General features: G+C 44.3%; 1 protein-coding gene across 11 annotated transcripts in view; it reads right to left on the reverse strand.

Annotated features, from left to right (window-relative positions):
* Positions 1 to 20,291, reverse strand: part of KMT2C (lysine methyltransferase 2C) — a 1,516,687-nt gene that overhangs the window by 994,758 nt on the left and 501,638 nt on the right. For all 11 annotated transcript variants that reach the window (XM_069211124.1, XM_069211114.1, XM_069211120.1 and 8 more), the window contains one exon: positions 5,383 to 5,484. In XM_069211124.1, the coding sequence (XP_069067225.1) occupies positions 5,383 to 5,484 (102 nt within the window). The remainder of the gene's footprint in view (positions 1 to 5,382; positions 5,485 to 20,291) is intronic.

The raw sequence follows: 20,291 nt of genomic DNA on the forward strand, positions 1-20,291 counted from the left end.
GTATTTGCTGCCTTCTGATATGTGCAGCTACTACTGCTAGGCATTTTGTAAAAACTCTTGGTGCAGTTGTTATTCCGAATGGCAACACTTTGAATTGGTAATGTATCCCTTGGAATACAAACCTTAGGTACTTTCTGTGTGAAGGATGTATTGGTATATGGAAATATGCATCCTTTAGGTCTAGTGTTGTCATGTAGTCTTGTTGTTTGAGCAGTGGGATTACGTCTTGTAATGTAACCATGTGAAAGTGATCTGATTTGATGTAGGTATTTAATGTTCTGAGATCTAGTATAGGTCTCAGACTCTTGTCTTTCTTGGGTATCAGAAAGTACAGGGAGTAAACTCCTGTGTTTATTTGTTGTTTTGGTACTAACTCTATTGCTTCTTTTTGTAGCAATGTCTGAACTTCTAGTCCTAGAAGATCTATATGTTGTTTTGACATATTGTGTGTTTTCGGTGGGATGTTTGGAGGGAATTTGAGAAATTCTATGCAATAACCAAGCTGGATAATTGCTAAGACCCAAGTGTCTGTTGTTATTTCCTCCCAATGTTTGTAAAACTTGGTTAGTCTCCCCCCCACAGGTGTTATGTGTTGGGGATTTGTGACCTTGAAGTCACTGCTTGTTTGGAGGAGTTTTGGGACTTTGGAACTTTCCTCTATTCCTTTGAAATTGTCCCCCTCTATATTGTCCCCGAAAACCTCCCCGCTGATACTGGCTCTGGTAAGTGGGCTTTGTTTGTGAGGTTGTGGCTTCTGTGGTTTGCCCTCGAAACCCCCCTCGAAATTGTGTCTTTCGAAATGTGCCTCTGCTCTGTGAGGAGTAGAGTGCGCCCATGGCTTTGGCCGTGTCAGTGTCTTTTTTAAGTTTTTCGATCGCAGTGTCCACTTCCGGCCCAAACAACTGCTGTCCGTTGAATGGCATATTCAGCACAGCTTGCTGTATCTCTGGTTTAAATCCTGATGTACACAGCCATGCATGTCTCCTTATTGTTACAGCTGTGTTGACAGTTCTAGCAGCTGTGTCTGCAGCATCCATTGCTGACCGTATCTGATTATTGGAGATACCCTGTCCTTCTTCTACTACTTGCTGCGCTCTTTTTTGGAACTCCTTGGGTAAATGTTCAATAAGGTGTTGCATCTCATCCCAATGGGCCCTATCATATCTGGCTAGCAAAGCTTGCGAATTTGCAATACGCCACTGGTTTGCTGCCTGTGCCGCCACCCTTTTGCCTGCAGCATCGAATTTTCGACTTTATCTGGAGGTGGTGCATCTCCTGAAGTATGAGAGTTGGCTCTTTTGCGCGCTGCTCCCACTACAACAGAGTCTGGTGTTAGCTGTTGTGTAATGTACACTGGGTCTGTAGGTGGCGGTTTATATTTTTTATCTACTCTTGGAGTAATGGCTCTCCCTTTAACAGGCTCCTCAAACACTTGTTTGGAGTGTTTTAGCATTCCGGGTAGCATTGGAAGACTCTGATATTGGCTGTGTGTGGACGACAGTGTATTAAAAAGAAAGTCGTCTTCAATGGGCTCTGAATGAAGGCTGACATTATGAAATGCAGCTGCTCTTGACACCACCTGTGCGTAGCCTGTACTATCCTCTGGTGGTGATGGTTTAGCTGGATAGCATTCTGGACTATTATCTGACACTGGTGCGTCATAAAGGTCCCATGCGTCAGGGTCATCTTGACTCATTCCTGTATGAGTTGGTGATTGCATCATTGGTGGAGTGGCTACCGGTGATGGTTGCGGAGAGTGATGTGGGGATGGTGGCAGTGTTACTTGTTTAGCCACCTTGGCGTGTGGCTGTTTGTCTTTGTCTTGGAAGGCAAGCTTGCGTTTTATGTTGACTGGAGGAAGAGTGCTTATCTTCCCTGTATCTTTTTGAATAAAGAGCCGTCTTTGTGTGTGATCTGGCTCTATTGCCTGTAATTCCTGTCCAAATCTATGTGTCTTCATTTGTGTGGACAGTCCTTGTTCCTCAGTGTAGGAACTTGTTTTTGGTTCCGAGGCCGGATATTTCGGTACCGAAATCTTTTCGGCTGCTTTTTTCGGCTCCGACAAAACCTTTTTTTACTTTCGGCGTCGTGCTCTCTCGGTGCCGACCCGTTTCGGTGCCGCTGTCTCGGTGCCGAATCTTCTCTGAGCCACTATCTCGGGCCCGAGATTGCTGTGTGCCGGTATCTCGACCGGAGTCGGATGACTTCGACACCAGCTCGCCCTTTTTCGGTGCCGATGAACGGTCACCTACTTTTCGGGTTAAGCCTCGGCCTGTTGGCGTGGCGTCCCCTGGGCTTTAGCGCTTTTCTCGTGAGTTCTTGTTTTCAACGTCTTACTCACGGTTTTCGGCGTTTCCTCTGGATCGATCTCCTCAGAGTCCGACTCCTGGGTGGAGAATGTTTCTTCCTCCTCCTCGAAACGCTCTTGTCCTGTCGGCGCCGACGCCATTTGCAGTCTTCTTGCTCTTCGGTCCCTGAGTGTTTTCCTGGACCGAAACGCTCGACAGGCCTCACAAGTATCCTCCTTGTGTTCTGATGACAAACACAAGTTACAGACCAGATGTTGATCTGTATATGGATACTTGTTATGGCATTTTGGACAGAAGCGGAATGGGGTCCGTTCCATCAGCCTTAAAGAGACACATGGCCGGGCCGACCAGGCCCCGACGGGGAGGGAAGAAAACCCCAAAGGGCCACCGGAGCTCTTCTTAATTCGGTGTCGATCTGTTGTAACTAACCCGATACCGAACGCAAACAATACCGTCGATTTTTCCGAGATTCTAACCAACTTTCCGACCCGAAACACCGAGCGAAAAGGAACACGTCCGAACCCGATGGCGGAAAAAAAAACAATCTAAGATGGAGTCGACGCCCATGCGCAATGGAGTCGAAATGGGAGGAGTCCCTCGGTCTTGTGACTCGAAAAAAGACTTCTTCGAAGAAAAACAACTTGTAACACTCCGAGCCCAACACCAGATGGCGGGATGTGCACAGCATGTGTATCTGCAGCTACACATGCCATCGAACATATATATATATATATATATATATATATATATATATATATATATATATATATAAAAACACACACAAACTCACGCAACATCAACTTGCAAGCACGCAAAAATATTCTGTTGAAGAAAATTCAAAAGTTAGTAAGTTAGACAAATGACAGCAAATTCAGATCCTAGAAGGTTATCACCTTCAGCTGACGACCGAATGGCGCAACTGCAACATTCTAGGTCCATTTAACCTTGATTCAGCTCCTTCGCTGGTGAAAATAAGGATTTAAAAAGTGCTTTTGAATACAAGCCAATACAGTTACCACACTCCACCTTAACTTCGTAATGTCTGATGACTTGTCATAGTGGTACTATGCCTTTGTTAAGCTTACTGTTACCCCCACTACTAATCCTAATTCTGAATTGTGGCAGTTTTAGACAGGCTCTTGTCGATCTAGCGGGGTCTTTAGTTTATTTTAAAAAATATAGGACATTTGCCATCACCTATGATCATACCTAGGACCCAGTGTAAGATTAGGATCATGCAACATTTCATCTCTGTTGACATTTTCACAAAGAGGGTGAGATATTTATTGTACCGCTAAGATTTTAATTCCAACTTTTTTTGTGTTATTGCTACCCATGATGGACATTTCAATACATTTCCTTTTGTTATGCTTGTTTTGAGCCCTTGTGGTACATTTGACATTTTGAGATTTAGATGCAATATTGATCTCATACTGTGATTTTACAACACTGCTGTCAAATTTTAACAGGAAAGTTAGGCAGATGAACAACCTAGTTACTTCCACACAACATAGGTGTATATATTCATTTGTTTTAATGTTTTATGCCACCACAAAACACGGTAATGAGACACAAATCAAAAGTGATAAAGACCAATGATTACACTGCCAAGTATACAGGTAGGATAGTGTGCGGTTGTGAAAAGCGGTTAGAATATTCATGCATGTTATGTCCTAGACTCTGGGTAATGCATTAGCAGTTGAAAGGACCACACCTACAGCTTGAGGGCTTGATGAATACATACAGCTGGTGCTCTGTGAGAAGGGACTTCGCAAGAAATTAACTGACAAAATGTGTGCAATACGCTTAACTAGAAATTATGAAGACAATAATGTTGTGGTACACATAAGGCTTTGCTTACATTACCCCACTAAGGTACATTACCCTACAAAGCTTGGCACTAGAAACGGTATAAGACTGGTTGAGAATATCGACTGGTCTCCTCCTGCCAAAACTGTGTGGGTGGAAATAGCGCTTAATTTGAGCTGGTGTTGGTCGGTGCTCAGAACCAGCACTAAATTCCCTACACTGCTACTTATGAAAATCTACCACATGGTGGCGTTGTATATATATTTCAGAGCTGATCACATCAGAGTGTTTAGCAATTTAACACATAAAATAAAATAAAATAATATCTGTGTCCCCAGCCTGTTTGTACAGCTTTTGTTGGCCTTGAACAGTCCAAATTATTACAATTCAAAGAATGGGAGTGCTGGCAGGAGCAACAAGTGGTGCAAGCTGCAATGACCTTATGAAAAACAACTTGGGCCCTGGCATCTTTTTTTTTTTTTTTTTTTTTACACATAAGCACAGGGTGGAATTAATGAAAGAGGGTGAAACTGTCACAAAATATCAGAAGCAGTGTATGAGGTGTGCAAAGCAGTTAAAGAGACGTCTGCACATGAGCATGACTGTTTCGTGAAGAAGGCGTTTACGGTGCATTCCAATACATGTTTTTTGTTTGTTTTTTTAAATGATCTGTATGTCAGAGATGGGAGGGTGGATTCTGCTTTATTACTGATATGTTCTTGTGCTGGTGAAGTGGCTAATGCAAAGTCTTCATTCTGATGAAGACAAATAAGCACTGAGCTTTATCTCCTTCAATATGAAGAAAAATACAGTAAATAAGAGAGTCAAAGGTAAATAACTGCAGGGCACAAACACATCACGGAGTCCCAGTAGCTACCACATCACTATCTGATCATCACAGCTTCACCTATATCATTGCATCTGTGGAATGATAAGAGCCTTTTCAACTTAAATCTAGAGATGTTCTGCTAAAGTGTGCACAAGACATATAAATGGTGCCTTTGTACCGCATAGAGAGCTTTTCTTATGTAAAGGCCGACCAATTTTTATTTTGTTCTGCAAAGTGTACATGGCTCAGTATTGTTCTTTCCTCTCAACACAAGATATATACTAATGGCAATAAATACTACAACAAATAGCCAAATACGTTAAATTTGGACATTATCAATCTGCTTAGGGATCACAGCTCTAACTGTTCAAGGAAAGTAATTCATTTTGCACTAAATAGGTGACTGGAAACACACATATTTTAATATGGCCTTACCTGATATAAAGTAAACCTGTCGCTGCTAGAAAACAGGACAACAGTAGTGTGCATGGAGTTTTCTTCTTCATCCTTGATTAATGACATATCAAAGGGATTCAACTACGTTAAGAAAAAAGTAAAATACCAAATTATAATAACCAAGCTAATACATCTGACTCCAACCACAATCAGATACTTATTTGTACTTGCATAGAGCCCTATATTCTGGTAAAGATGCAATCGCCTTTTTGTTATGATCTTTACTGACTGTTACTAAAGGGGTTTTAGGAGAGAAAGTGGACAATTCTCATTAAGGGTTAGTTTTCTTTCTCTGTTGTCCAACTTTCCACAGCAACACTGTGATGAATAAGCCACAGTCTTTGGGTTTCACCTATGTAACTTGTACACCAACTTTAGGATGAGGCAGAGGAAGAACACAGGCAAAAATATTTTATGTATCAAATGAGACTGTGGCACCTTCTTGGGAAAATAAAGAGGACATTAGTCAGTGAAAAACAAGAACCTGAATATGGACTAGCTCAATTTGTGTGCAATTACCGCTAAACATGATCATGTAAACACCAGTGAGGAAACGGTCTTTAAAATTAAAAGCTTGAATGTAAATGAATATAGAGGCTCAAACAACATTCAATAGAAAACGGAACTATAAATTAAATTCAGCATCCAACAAGGAGGTACAAAGGGCTTAAGAGGAACTAAATGGTTCATTATCTGTAGGTGCAGACCTTAGCTTAAAGAATTTTATGTCTTCACATGCTGTGCATTATTCAACCATCTAGTGGCTAGGTTCAGATTTTTCCTCTTTTGTCCTTTTCAGGTCGAGCATAAGCATTCTACCTTGTGTATACTTTGAGTATTCTTCATGAGGCTTAATGCGATTTCAATTGTTGGTTGCAGTGTCCTTTAAAAATTCTTTCTAGTTAGTGGTCAGTTCTGCCTTTTTCTCCCTCCTTTTTCTGTTTCAGAGCAGTGACAAACTACTGTATTATTCCACTTTGGTTTTTTTTCTGTTGCTGTGACTGACCTTTTATGTTATTTCTTTGTTGCTGCCTTTTCACTGTGTGCGTTTTAGTCTTGTAGCTGCCCGTTTTATTGCAGCATCCGTTCCTCCCACCTCCTCCCATGTCACTGACAATTGTTTTGGCTTTATTTGAGTGATGTCCTCGTTTACCTCTGGCTCCTAAAATTAAACTTATTTTACAAAAAAAAAAAACCACCCAGGTGGTAGACCCATCCCAGGAGTGAAGCATCTTTAACTACTGTCAGCTCTGGTTGGGGAAGGGAGAGAAAATATGCCTCTGACCCAAATGCAGCCACCACTGCAGATCTTCTGCAGTTCCCATTGAGATCTGGACCATGTCAGACAGATTCTTCTGATGCTCCGCCAACTCGAACTTCAGGTCCCACTGCAGAACATGCAGAACATGCATATGCCAACTGGCATGATTCACCAACAGGATGCAGGAGGCCATGAGGTCCAGTAGCCTCAGTCATTCTCAACGAAATGCAGGATAGAGGCTGAAACATCGGTATCATAGCCTGAATTTCCTGGACTTGCCGCTCAGGAGGATAAGCCCGAAACTGCATTTCGTCCAGAACAGCTCCAATGAAAGGGAGCATCTTAGAGGAAGTCAGGTATGACTTCGGCATGCTTATAGTGAACCCGCGCAAATGTGGGAGGTTCTCCGTATTCTGAAGGTGGGAGACAACGGCCTGGGGTGAGGTCTCTTAACAGCCAGACGTTGAGGCAGGGAAAGACTGAAACCCCTGACCTGCGTAGATGAACTGCAACCACCACCATTCCCTTGGTGAACATCCTATGGGCACTGGTAAGGCCAAAGGAGAGCATGGTGAAATGAAAGTATTCATGGCCCACCGTGAACTGCAAGTAACGTCTGGGAGCAGGCACGACGGGTATGTGGAAGTCAGCTTCCTGCAAGTCCAAAGCTACCATCCAGTCTCCTGGGTCTAGGGCAGATGGAACCTGGGCCAGAGAGCATTTTGAACTTTTTCTTGAGAAACAGATTGAGGGACTGGAGGTCTAAGATACAGCAGAGTCCTTGTTCTTTTTGGGCACCAGAAAGTAGCAAGAATAACAAGCACAACCTACGTCTGGCACAGGGACCCTTTCTATGCCTCCCTTGGCTAAGAGAGCTGTAACTTTTTCTTGGAGAAGAGCTACGTGATACTCTGTCATTCGATCGTAGGACGGTGGCATAGAAGAAGGAGCAGCCCATTTGGGATGAGGGGCTGCCGCAAGGCCCTGGCCCTAGCACAAGAATACTTAAAGTGCTCAAGCACCAACTCTGCTTTCTCACTGAAGAGAAAGGTGTCATTAAAGGGCATGTCCAATAATGAGCTTGGACATCCCCCGAAAAGTGTGTAAAAGGGAACGCCCCTTGGGAAGTGGAGGCTTGAATAACCAAGCTCTCAAGGGTGGGTGTTGCATTAGGAGAACTGGGTCACCTGGTGTAGGATGACGGCGGCGCGCATTACTCCTGTTTACAGAAGCCCCTTAGCTGGGTTTGGACCAAGTACACAGGAAGAAGTCCATAAGGGCTTCATAAAAAGGGGAGCAGTGCTTCAGAGGATGAAGCCCCAAGCTGAAGCACTTCTGTCAGGAGGTTAGTCCTGACTGCCACTGACAGCAGCTCATGGTCCAGGACCTTGCCCGCTCTTCACACCACCACTGAATATGAAGCACCCTCCTCCCTAGCTGCGTTAGGGAGAGTGAGCATGTCAGTATCAGGGGAGGTATACAGTCCACTAGCTTCATCTAAGTCCTCACACCAGTCTAAAGGGTCTTGGAGCTGGTATTCTAAAGGGTCAAGCATCCCCTCCCCTTCCTCACAATCATCTAGCCCATATTAATAAGGCTCAGGATCTGACATAGGGGGGCAAGGCCCATGACTGCGCTGGAGTTGGTGTCGTACACCACCTATCCGGCGTCATGTCCATGTCTGCAATGAGGATCAAACGACGTCGCCTGGGGGCACAAGCAGCGCCAGGAGCGTTGATGTTGGGACTGGCACAGGGGAAGGTCGAAGTGGTACGACCAGCACAGATTCAGATCCGTGAAGGGATCTCTGGGTGCTCCTCAGAGCTGAGGCCAAAGCCATCGGCACGGAATCCAAAGGGGCCGCTTCTGACTCCTTGGGGCCCAAAGGCATGCCAGCAGAGTCGGCCGGCCCAAAAATGAGGCACAATGCCTCATAAAACTCTAAGCTGGGCAGGGGTCGCTCTGGCTACAGGAAACTCAGGAAAGTGAGAAGTCGGCCCAGATGCTGGCTCTGCAGATAGAGGCCTTGACCGGCAACGCTCTCTCGTCTCATTGGCCGACGGAGTAGGTGAAGCCAAAGAACTCTTTGCCTTCTTTGACTTCTTCTTATGCCTCGACTTACCCAAACGTCCCAAGGACTTGAAGTGGGACAAAGAAGAGTGGGGGCTCTGTAACCTATCGAGAAACCTTTGTCTAGGCAGAGATCAGGACTTACATAGAGCCAATCCCTGACGACTCCCTCAAAACCTCCTGATTCATTGGCCGGCACTCTGAGCACGACTTCAGGTCATGGATGTGCTCCGGACACCAAAGGCAAACGAGGTGTGGATCAGTCACGAGCATCGTCTGATGGTAGGATCCACAGGTCCTGCGCGAAGACATCCCCCGACGCACCAGGAGTGCAACACTAAAAAACAAGCTTTGACAAAAGTTTAAAAAAAAAAAAACATTCAAAAAGAGACTGAGGGATAGATCTTTTTTCGGATCAACACTGGCTGGCACGGAAAGTAAAAAAGTGACATTAGTGCACTAGGGAGACACCTATATAGGACCTGCATCATCATATGCGGTGTGGACGACACCAATGACGGATGTGGAGCTGATCAACCACCTAACGGAGCACGCAGGGGTACTGTTTGGGAAAAATCGCCAGATCCAGACTAACGCCTGGGGGAAATTCTAAGTTAAGGAATCTGCAACTAGATGTCTCTATGAGATACCGGTACACAGTTGTCTGCTTGCCATGGCTGCAGCGTCCAAGGCAGACTTGAGACAGGTGTTAGAGATAACCTTGCCTTCTAATGTGATGGAGTTTGCCCTCTTCATTTATTGTTCGGGTAATGCTTAATTAGTTCCTCATTTTACTCTCACTGCTGATGGGCATAAAGGTTAAGGAGCCCATCTGAGCTCACAATTCTCCCTCTGTATAGCAGCTGCTCTCTCAACCTACCCACCACCATCCTCACCCTTTTGCTTTCCTTAACCAGTGGAGGGCACACTGACATTGGTTTATTCAGTCTCTTTCTAGCACTGGCCACAATTAACAAGCCTGTACCTATATTGCCCTTCATATAAAGGGGCCCTTAGAATAGTGTTTAATTTTTTTCTCCACCCCTGGAGTTACAAGCCTGCATGTTGCTTATTCTCTAAACTCATCCCTACCTTGATCAAGAATGCTAGGAAGCATAAGAAAGTACTGGATCTTCCTTTGAGATAGAAAGAGGGGTTTCTGAAGAAAACAAGCCTGCAACAGTTCTTCTTCTAACTGTACATCATAAATGTCAGCAGCTGTTTTAATCAGGGTTGTACACTGCAAAATAATTGTGGGGGAAGTTTTTGCGGGGTAGAATTCTACACTACAGTCTGACAAATCTGTGTAAAGATCTTACCACTCACTCTGTGCTCTAGAAGTCTTGAAAAACTCCCTGCTCATATATCTCCTTGAGGAAGACAACTCCATAATCCCCTTCTTGGTTGGTAGCAGTAATTACAGCTGCTCTTCTTTGAGAATAATTTCTTTTACTGGTTTAGAAGGAAAGCAAACTTCCCTTAGTGATGCTTCACAGTCCCTTTTCTTCTATAGGATTGCAATCATTATGGCCTGGAGGCATCTCTTTTTCCTTTAGACCTTGAACGCTATTTGCTCAGTGTCAAGAGTGGACATTTGTTATCTCTTCAGGGTTGGCAAGTCTTTCTTCATCTCCTTCTCCGCATTTCAATCCCCTGCCATATTAGACCTTGTGTCCAAAAGATGTCCTCGAAAGGTATCCTTGTGTCAGGACCTGTGGGGTTCTTTTTGTTTGGACCTTTCTTTGCTCATCAAGTGTTTTGACAGTTAAGAGTGTTTCTGGGACCTCAAGTATGAAGTATTCTCTGGCACACATTACTTTTTTGGTGTTACCTGAATATATCTCTTATGTTCTCCTTTCTGTGTCTTCTGCAGTAGCTCTTTTCATTCCGGTTCATAGTCTCATGCTATTCTTGTGACACCTCTGTGTCTTTGATGCTCTTGTGGCCACTGCTTGACAGACTGAGGTACATGATATAAGGTAGGTTTTTTTCACTCTCTGTACCGTGGCATAATGCTCCCAACTCTGCTTTTCCAAGAAAGAGTGTCTTTGGCTGGAACTCAGTGCATGTTGTAGTCTTGAGTGCTGTGGACTCCCAGCAAGCAGAGGGTGTATGTCTTTATGATTCCTTTTTTGCTCACAATTATTTTGCCACTTGTGACAGAATCTAAGGGGGGTGATTCTCCATTTTCCCTAACGATTCCAGCCACCCCCAAATGCACACTGTTCGACCCTGAAGTTGATTATGCATGTGTCATATCACTTTTTTCAGCAATCATCTGTGGTTATTAGCTGTTCTTGACATTTCTTCCCTTGTACATGTCTTTTAACCGTATTCCAATAGCTCTGCTTGACGATGCATCTTTCATTCTCGAATGGTCCACAACACCTGGAGCTCCAACTTCTATTTCCCAATCCAAAAGCAGAAAAATAATATGAAGACTGGGACAAGACATAGGGACCCTCAGAAGCACACATCTGACATCACAAAGGGGCAGGTGTAACACCAAATAGTGTCCCAATGCTCAAGGCAAAAAGTAAATAAAGAGGAAAAGGCACAAAATAAGAAAATTCAGGACCCAACCAATAGAAGGTGGAACAATGTACAGTGTGTGAATCTAAAACAGAAGCACATTGCAAAATTATTTTCTCAAAATCTTTCACCACATTATAATGAATGACCCACTAAAAGCTGAAATAACTGCCAAAAGTCCTGATATCGTACCCATGTTGAGCTTCCGAACAGCCAGAGATTCAGCAACTACAATGACTGCAGAAAGCATGTACCAACTCACAATACCCACAGCATTCTAAAAATCTGTCCCCGTAAACCGACTTTTCTAGAAGCAATGATCATCCGATAGATAATAGGTTTTGGTACAGATTGGTTCACTAAAATGGGACTCTCTCCAACCAAGGCAGACCAGTCAGATTTGAGGGCAGAACCTTTAACATTGTCAAGATTACAGAGGCAAATGAGAATATGGGCACCAATATATGCAGGAAATGTATTCTCATAGTCCAATCAGGGTAAACTTACCCCATTAAAAATCTCTATGATACATATAGTGCTGTAGTTTCACAAGCTGTACAAATGCCTGGCATCTAGTGTTGGCTGCAAACATTAGCAAGATGTTTTGCTTCAAAGTTGTTTTCGAGTCACAAGGTCTGTTGCGAGTCCAACCATAGCCCACAATGCACCAGAACAAAGACTTCACCTCAGACTGCTCTCCGCTTAGCGGGTGGGTAGTGTAAGTGTACCGTTGAAGACCGGAAGCAGGTACTGTGCATTGTGAAACATTTAGGTGGAAGACAACCATGATCATTGCCAGGTTCCACAGAGAAGGAGAGGGTAAGTGCATGCGAACATTTTCAATTTGCAGTATGCATGCACATACTGTAAGGCAGCTCCTCCCATTAGTTGCGGCTAGCAAGCGGATGATGCAGATGTCTGAACAACATTTTTCTCAGTAGTGGGTAGTCAACTAAAGCCTGCTATCTGGCTTGAATGTCCACAAACTAATGTTTAGTGTTCATGTGTGGTGTTGACCAAATAAAAGCCTTACAAATTTTCTGATAAATCGAAGTTTCCCAGGGAAGCCATAGTGACTCTTTTTGATTGTGGAATGGGCCAAGGCGGCACCTGCAGCATAGGTCCAAGCATAGTATGTTTGAATGCTCTTTACAAACCATGTAGTCTAGTAATGCCTGAAAAATGGTTCCTGTACAGTTAAAGCCTGCAGCTTACAGATTCTCCTTGGAGATATAATGGCAATAAAAAGGCTAAATTCTATTGCAAGAACTGTATGGCACAGGAATATATTGGTTTGAAGGGAGAGCCCATAAGTATGGTTAGAACTACATTAAGGTTCCATGCAGGCAATGGAGGGATCCTTGTAGAGCTGTCTGTTAAGGCCCTCTGTGAAGGCCTAGATTAGCAGGAAGCACAAACAGGGATGAAGGCTTCCTATTCTGCTTATAGTCTGCTAACATATGCGATCAAGGGAAGAGGAGAAAAAAGGGAATCTAATGCTTCAGTTATTCCACAGTGCACTGGCCAATGGTTGGGCGTGTGGAGGCACTTTGGTATTTTGCATCGTGAAGAGTAGACCGATGGTAGGAGTGCTCCTGAAGAACTGTACAAGAACGTGATGATGATGCCAGATGTCCTGGGCCAGCGCAGATAGATGAAGCAAGTGAGTCCTCACTCTTTCTGGATTTAATAAATCATTGTCATCGTATGAGGATTGTTTGCCATGAATGAGAAAAACTGATTGATTTGAGTTGCCACTCATTGATATGGACACTCTGCAATTTCTGCACCTCAGTTCTCTGTAGAGTTATTTGGTGGAGGTGTGCTTCTCACCTAGGCTGCGCTGTCTGTGGTAATGCTCACCTGCGGATGTGGGTCTATTCTTGGTCTGCCCTGCAATAAGTTGTTATTGTTCCACCACAGGAGAGTTCATGAAATCCTGGGTTACACCAATACTAGATCCTTCCAGTGAATCGCCACTCATGACCATTGCCTTGCAAGTGAAGCATGTACAGCTGTGTGTACTGGACCATTGTTAACCTTGAAGCCACCATCTACATTCTCATTACTGGCCTCACAGTTAGAGGACGTTGTGCCTCTAAAGGAAATAGCAGCATTTGGAATGCATCACACTATCTTGGTTTGGACAGGCTTTCTCTTGTAATCACACATGTTTAAACAGACCCTGTTCTCCTTCCTCCACTGTAGACCCAATGGGACCACCACCTCGCCTTCAGTGTCACAAAAGTCCTCCAGCCCCAACAGGTCGACCATCTCAGGCAACTCCTGCTGCAATTTTTTATGGCGTGACCAGCGGAGCTTGCTTCAGTACCAGATGGCCTTGCACATCAAGAAGATTGACTTGTGCTAGGAGCACAAGTTGAACACCATAGGCTGGCCTGACCAGGGGAATTTGGTGTTGTACTTGGGGCAAATTTCCTCAAATAAGCTGCTTCAATGCCACTTCAAGGGAAGGCCTCTTGGTAGTGGTAAAGTGAAAATTTCTTGTCGCTGGGATCGAAGGACTCCTCTGCTGCTACTGAAAATGGGGTCCATACTCAGAAGTTTTCCCATCACTAGGGATGAAGACCCAATGGCTGGGGAAGAAGCTTCGTTAGTGACGGGGGTGCCACTCGAACATCTGAGCCAGAAGATGGGAAAAATAAAATAAAAAAAACAATTCGAGATGGAGTCTTTTTTCTGGTACACTATGGGTTAGGGGTAGAGTCACAACAGACCTGATTTCAAAACAGCCTTGAAGAAAAATAATTTGCAAACGTTTGCATCACACACTAGATGGCGAGGCATGTGTAGCTACAAACACATATTCCACGAACATGGTACTACAACCATTTACAAGCCATATTATACCAAACTCTTCCTTCAGTATCGTTTGACAGGATATTCACTAAAAATAAAAGGCGCACGGTCTGATTACCCAAGGTAGCAAAATGATCCACACAAGGCGAGAGACTCTTTGGGGAATATCTAGTCCATAAACTCTGGATGTAGTTCTCACTTGTGTGTATGCACAGGTAGTCTTATTAACAATTTTGCCTATTTCTTTTCTTTCACTGCTAAGCGTGCCTTGGAGATATTGCCTGAAGTCAAGTGGCAATTCCTCCACTGTGCAGGTAGAGATAATCAATCAAATCTTCCTGTATATAAAATGCACTACCATCATGTTATCAATGAGAACTAGCATGAACTTGCTCTGCACCAAATTAAAAGGGAGGAAAGTAGCAAATATTAAGCATGAGTGTGCTCAGCTTAACGCAGGTCCCATAGGCCGTTGCTGTTCGGTTCGCCTGATCACTGGAGATAAAAGTGAAATTTAATTTGATGAGCTAATCACCCACGTAAGTTATGTATGCACTGGCTGCTAGTGAAGATGTGCTGCTACATTGTTCATCAGCTTTGTGATTATTTGTGGAACAGATGAGAGGCCAACAAAGCAAGAATTCAACCTGAAAGTTTTTCTGTACAACCAGGAACTACAGATAACATTGGTAGCAACACCATATAAGGATGTGAAAGTAGGCAGTTTACAGGGCAAGATACAGCATCCACCACTGCAATTCCAGAGAAATAGCTACTGGGACACAGAAACCACTATGCAATTATCATATTGAAGGTACCCTTTTAATAATCATATTTTTATAACTGCCATGCACTTTGGAGAACATGACAAACCTAAATATAGGCCTTTGCTATGATCCCTGGGAGGCACAAAAGTACCAATTCACAGCAGGACATACAGAGACAGCGACTCATTAGGTTTTGCCAGTGCTTGGGGTGCTGCAATGGCAAACAGATAACAGGTGGGGTGTGGGGGGGTGTAGTTACTGCTGCTCGAAAAGCCATGTCTTGAGGCGCTTCCTGAAGGCAAGATGGTCCTGGGTCGTTCTTAGGTGTGCGGGGAGGGAGTTCCATGCTTTGGCTGCCAGGTAGGTGAATGATCTTCCTCCTGCAGTGGTTCTGCGGATACGTGGGACGGTGGCGAGGGCGAGGCTGGCTGAGCGAAGCTGACGGGTGGGCGTGTAGAACGAGAGGCGGCTGTTGAGGTATTCGGGGCCCATGTTGTGGAGTGCTTTGTGTGCGTGGGTGAGGAGCCTGAAGGTGATTCTCTTGTTGACGGGGATCCAGTGCAGGTGTTTCAGGTGGGCGGATATGTGGCTGTGGCGAGGGATGTCGAGGATGAGGCGTGCGGAGGCGTTCTGTATGCGTTGTAGGCGTTTCTGAAGCTTTGCGGTGGTCCATGCGTATAGGGTGTTTCCGTAGTCCAGACGGCTTGTGACGAGGGCATGGGGTAACTGTCTTTCTGGTTTCGGCGGGGATCCAACGTAAGATTTTTCGGAGCATGCGTAGGGTGTTGAAGCATGATGACGAGACGGCGTTGACTTTCTTGGTCATAGTGAGGAGGGGGTCCAGGATGAATCCGAGGGGGTTGGTGCGGTGCCCAGAGCCGTGGGCCACCAGGAGTCGTCCCAGGCGGAAGGGGATTGTCCGAGGATGAGGACCTCCGTCTTGTCTGAGTTCAGTTTTAGGCAGCTGAGCTTCATCCATTCCGCAACGTCTTTCATTCCTTCCTGTAGGTTGATTTTGGCGGTGGTTGAGTCTTTGGTGAGGGAGAGTATCAGCTGGGTGTCGTCGGCGTAGGAGATGATGTTGATGTTGTGTTTGCGTGCGATGGCGGCGAGGGGGCTCATGTAGATATTGAAGAGGGTTGGGCTGAGCGAGGAACCTTGGGGTACACCACAGATCTCGGTGGGTTCTGAGCGGGAGGGAGGTGAACTCTCTGGGTTCTGTCAGAGAGGAACGAGATGATCCAGTCAAGGGCCTGTCCTAGGATTCCAGTGGTGCGGAGGCGTGTTATTAGGGTGCGATGGCACACGTTGTCGAAGGCAGCTGAGAGGGTCCAGGAGGATGAGGGCGGTTGTTTCTCCGTTGTCCATCAGAGTTCTGTTGTCGTCGGTGACTGCGATGAGGGCGGTTTCTGTGCTGTGGTTGGCCCAAAATCCTTATTGGGAAGGGTCGAGCGAGTTGTTAGCTTCAAGAAAATCGGTCAGCTGCTTGTTGACGGTTTTCTCGATGACCTTGGCCGGGAAGGGGAGAAGAGAGAGAAGAGAGACCTTCCAAGGTTTAATTACTATACTGTAGATGAACACTTAACTGGAGAGAAAAGTGTCCAGGACCTGGTTTCAGAGTCAAAGTAAGACGCTGCAGACACTGACATTGAGGACCATCAGGTGCTTCTCACTAGAATTATGGGCTTTATGTAGAGTAAAGAGGGTCAACAAACAGGTGGTAGGAGACCTCATGGCAGGGGGAAATCGGTATTCTTCTATAGGGGCCAAGAGGAGGGTGAAGATTAATCTGGGCCCTGAAAGACTGTGGAAAGATTGGAACTGAGGGGCTTGCTCCTGAAATGGAAGAGGAAGTAGAAGTGATGCTAATTGTTTTTATATATACACTTGGGCTGAGGCTGCTAACTGAAAGGGATCTGCCATTTTCCCAAGTCTGGGACTGTGCAAAATGCATTAAGTCAGCTGTGTTACTGTTGACCCTGAATGTGGAGATTACATTAAGGCTGCCATGAAGATAATCAACGTAGGTGGTAGTTGGGTCCTTCATCAGTGACGGAGCAGGTCATATTCATGGAGGAACGCTAAAAATCAGTTGGAGACGTCACAGAAAGTAAAGCAGCATTAGGATGCGAGCAGGAAGACATCCCTATTTCATGCAGTTGTCATACTCGAGCCAAGCTCTTTAGGACTGGTTAGGTTAACTTACATGAAAACCTCAGCCTTAAAGACAAACTGCAGAAAACACCCACACCTAGTACACAAAACAACACTACTATAGTAATAACTTGGAGGTGCTGTACCAACACAATGCAGGAAGCAAAGTGCAGACTCATAGGGGCATCAAACCTAATGTCCGAAAACAGCAGAGTCCCTGAAGGTGGTTTGCAGGTATGTGAAAAACATTAAAAATTAGACGTTGGTGAAGACATTAGAATTGCTGCTGCACAATGAATGGTAAGAAATCAAAAGAGAGCACAATAAGGAAAAAGTGTCCACTACAGAAATGCTACATATTAAATAAATCCTAAAACCACTTCTCAGGTAGGGATTCCCATGCCCCACTGACATACTATTTCATGACTGGCACTGGTTTCTTGAAGTGGAACCTAAGGAAAAAAGGATAAATGACTATAGGAGACTCCCGTGCAAGTGAAAAACGAAATGCAAGACTATGGAACAATAGAAGAAATCACTGCAAAGTCGATTAATGATATCATCCAAAATACCACAGATCAGGAAGCAAACGTGCTCAGGAGTGGCATATGAAATAGCTACAGGTGAAGCATGTAGATCTCACAAATAGATCACATAGAAAATATGCTTACAAGGATTTTGAGAGATTGCTGCAGAAAGATGTGGAAGGAGATCTGTGGGGATGGTTTACTGTATTCTGGAGAGAAAGCCAAGAACCAAAAAGAAGGAAGATTTCAGAGGGATAGCCTTGTAAAGTCACACTAATTTCACGTGAAAGAATAAATCATATAGGAAGAAAAAAGGGACTTTCAAGTTATAGGACCACACACCTGCAGGATCTCAATGGCAAAAAACAAAGGAGATTTGAAATGACTAAGGGTCAATTTCAGGCTGCAATTTAACAGGTGCTGCTTTTTATGCTCCCAGCTAAGGCAGGAGATTAGCTTGTGTAATTTTCTAGCTTTATTTGAGGAAGGAACAATAACTGTGGGAGGCAACTTCAGTCTCAATATGTAAGGACTGGGCCAACATTTCTGACTGAGTGCCCACAGAAGCTGGCATCCCTGACATTCCTCAGGAAGAGGGTGAGGGACAGGAGTAGTTATGCAGCTTGAAAACGTTTCTGGATTCCTATGTTGTGCATTATTCCTCCATCTAGTGGTTTAGTTTGGTACAACGTCAAACTGGGACAAAGAATTACGCAGTGCACCAAATTTAAAGTGTACTCCATTAAAGAATCAGATCGCTAAGAAGGTGGCTCCCGTTTGCAAATCAGGGCAGTTTCGAAGTTGTTAAAACCCACTGCATAAGAGTTTGGAAAAGAAAGGAAGCTGGCCTGCATTTGTGCTTGCTGCAGGCAAGGATTTTGCTGGTATCTGGAATAGTAACATTAAACAAGCACTTGCAATGCAATGGGTCTCGTGTTTGCTCGAGTTAGTGACATGAGCGTTGTAAACTCCTAACTGGACTTTTCTTGCCACATAAACTGAAAATGAAAAGTAAAACAGTTTCACATAAGCGAGTCGACGGCCACCATGAGGGCAAAGCAGACACACAAAAGGGAAACAGAAGTTTGCTCACAGTGAAATCTATCAGCAAAAGTGCATGTAACCGTCAAGAGTGTAATTATCCGTGTAACAGAGCCGACGTCATGCAAAGCGCTCTACTACTGCCCAGCAAGATCACGCTGCCTTCGAAATAAGAGAGAAAAAATAGTCCAGAAACCATATGGAAAACATGGAGCCTCATATGTTTTCAGTAGTTGGCCGGTGCACTCAAGGAGGGCTAAAAACCGGAAAAGGCATTATACGTATGCATGCCTTTCACTAATGAAATCAAGTGAATTTTAAAAGGCCAGCGCACAAACCAACCAAACTGATGGGCCTGACATTTGTGTGACGTGGGTGTGGTTAAAAGCCCACAGAGAGATTACACCAGGGAAAGAGCGCTTTGCACGCTCAACCCTAAAAACAGCCTTTAGACCATAAAGCAGGTCCACAAACAGCCAAAGAACAGCCCACACAATGATCTGAGAAACCTTCATGGTTGGATGTGATCCTATTTGGTGGCATGTTTGTCACCCAGATATGTCTGACAGCAAACCAGAAGCCCACACATGTGGTTGCTATCTTCAGATTGTCTCCCCTTGGGTAACGTTATGTACTCCTTTTATTCCTGCTGTTTTTAAAACTCAAGTCTTTTTGTTTCTATTTTAATTGTCTGTGTTGCATCTCATTTCTTGAAGAGGTGAGTGGGATGCATGTGAAACCAGAAAATGCATCAACATGCAAAATTACTCCTTTTAAGTAAGTAACCGTTGCGTTCTGCAGCAATAATTTTTTTCCTTTCCCATGCTGTGCATTTGATTTTGTAGCATATCCTTTTTTTACTTCTGGAGATTTGGTTCAAATGTGCTTCTGCTTGCAAACAAATGTTTTAATACTTTTTGACCCACTTGCCCCGCCTTGTTGACTTAAAGGCGCACACAATAATGCTTTGGGAAGGTATGTATGGATGTCCAGGTGACCGCTATACATATGTCATTGATAGATACGTTTAGATACATTAGCTAAAAAGGCTAGGGTAGCACCTTTCTTTCTCATGGAATGCACTTCACTCTTTACTTGCAGATTCACACCAGCCTGTGACTGACATTTTTGGATTGTGCAGACTATCCATCATTCAATGGTGGCCTTCGCCACTAGTGAGCCTTAGCCTGTTTTGGGTTAAGAGACAAATGATTGGTTTCCTTTTCTGATTTTGACCTTTCTACATAGCACATGACTGTCAAATTCAGAATGCTCTTTCTCCTTCTGTCTTGAGTTGTTGGAAGAACCCTCAGCATCTGGATGGCTTGCTTGATGTGAAACTGTTATATCATCTTCAGTAGAAAATATGGGTTTGTTCGCATGACCACCCTGTCTTTGTGTATTTGTGGATAAGGTTCCTGAGTGGTTAATGCTAACAATTCACTTACCCGGAATAGCAATGTGACAGCAATCAGGAAAGACTTTTTTAAGTTAGTAACTTTGGTTCTGCCTTACCAGCTGGTTTAAGGGGTTCCTTCATCAGCTGCCTTAGCACCAAGTTTAGGTTTCACATAGGTGCTGGTGTGGACTTGGATGAAGCTATTGTCCTTGATTCCTATAGGAAGCTTTTGATAACTGGGGTAGTGGAAAAACTTCTACCAGAGACCCTTGTGTAGGCTATTACCGCTGCAAAGTGAACCTTTAGAAAAGTGAATT

This window comes from Pleurodeles waltl, chromosome 10 (assembly GCF_031143425.1).
Source record: "Pleurodeles waltl isolate 20211129_DDA chromosome 10, aPleWal1.hap1.20221129, whole genome shotgun sequence".
NCBI lineage: Eukaryota > Metazoa > Chordata > Amphibia > Caudata > Salamandridae > Pleurodeles > Pleurodeles waltl.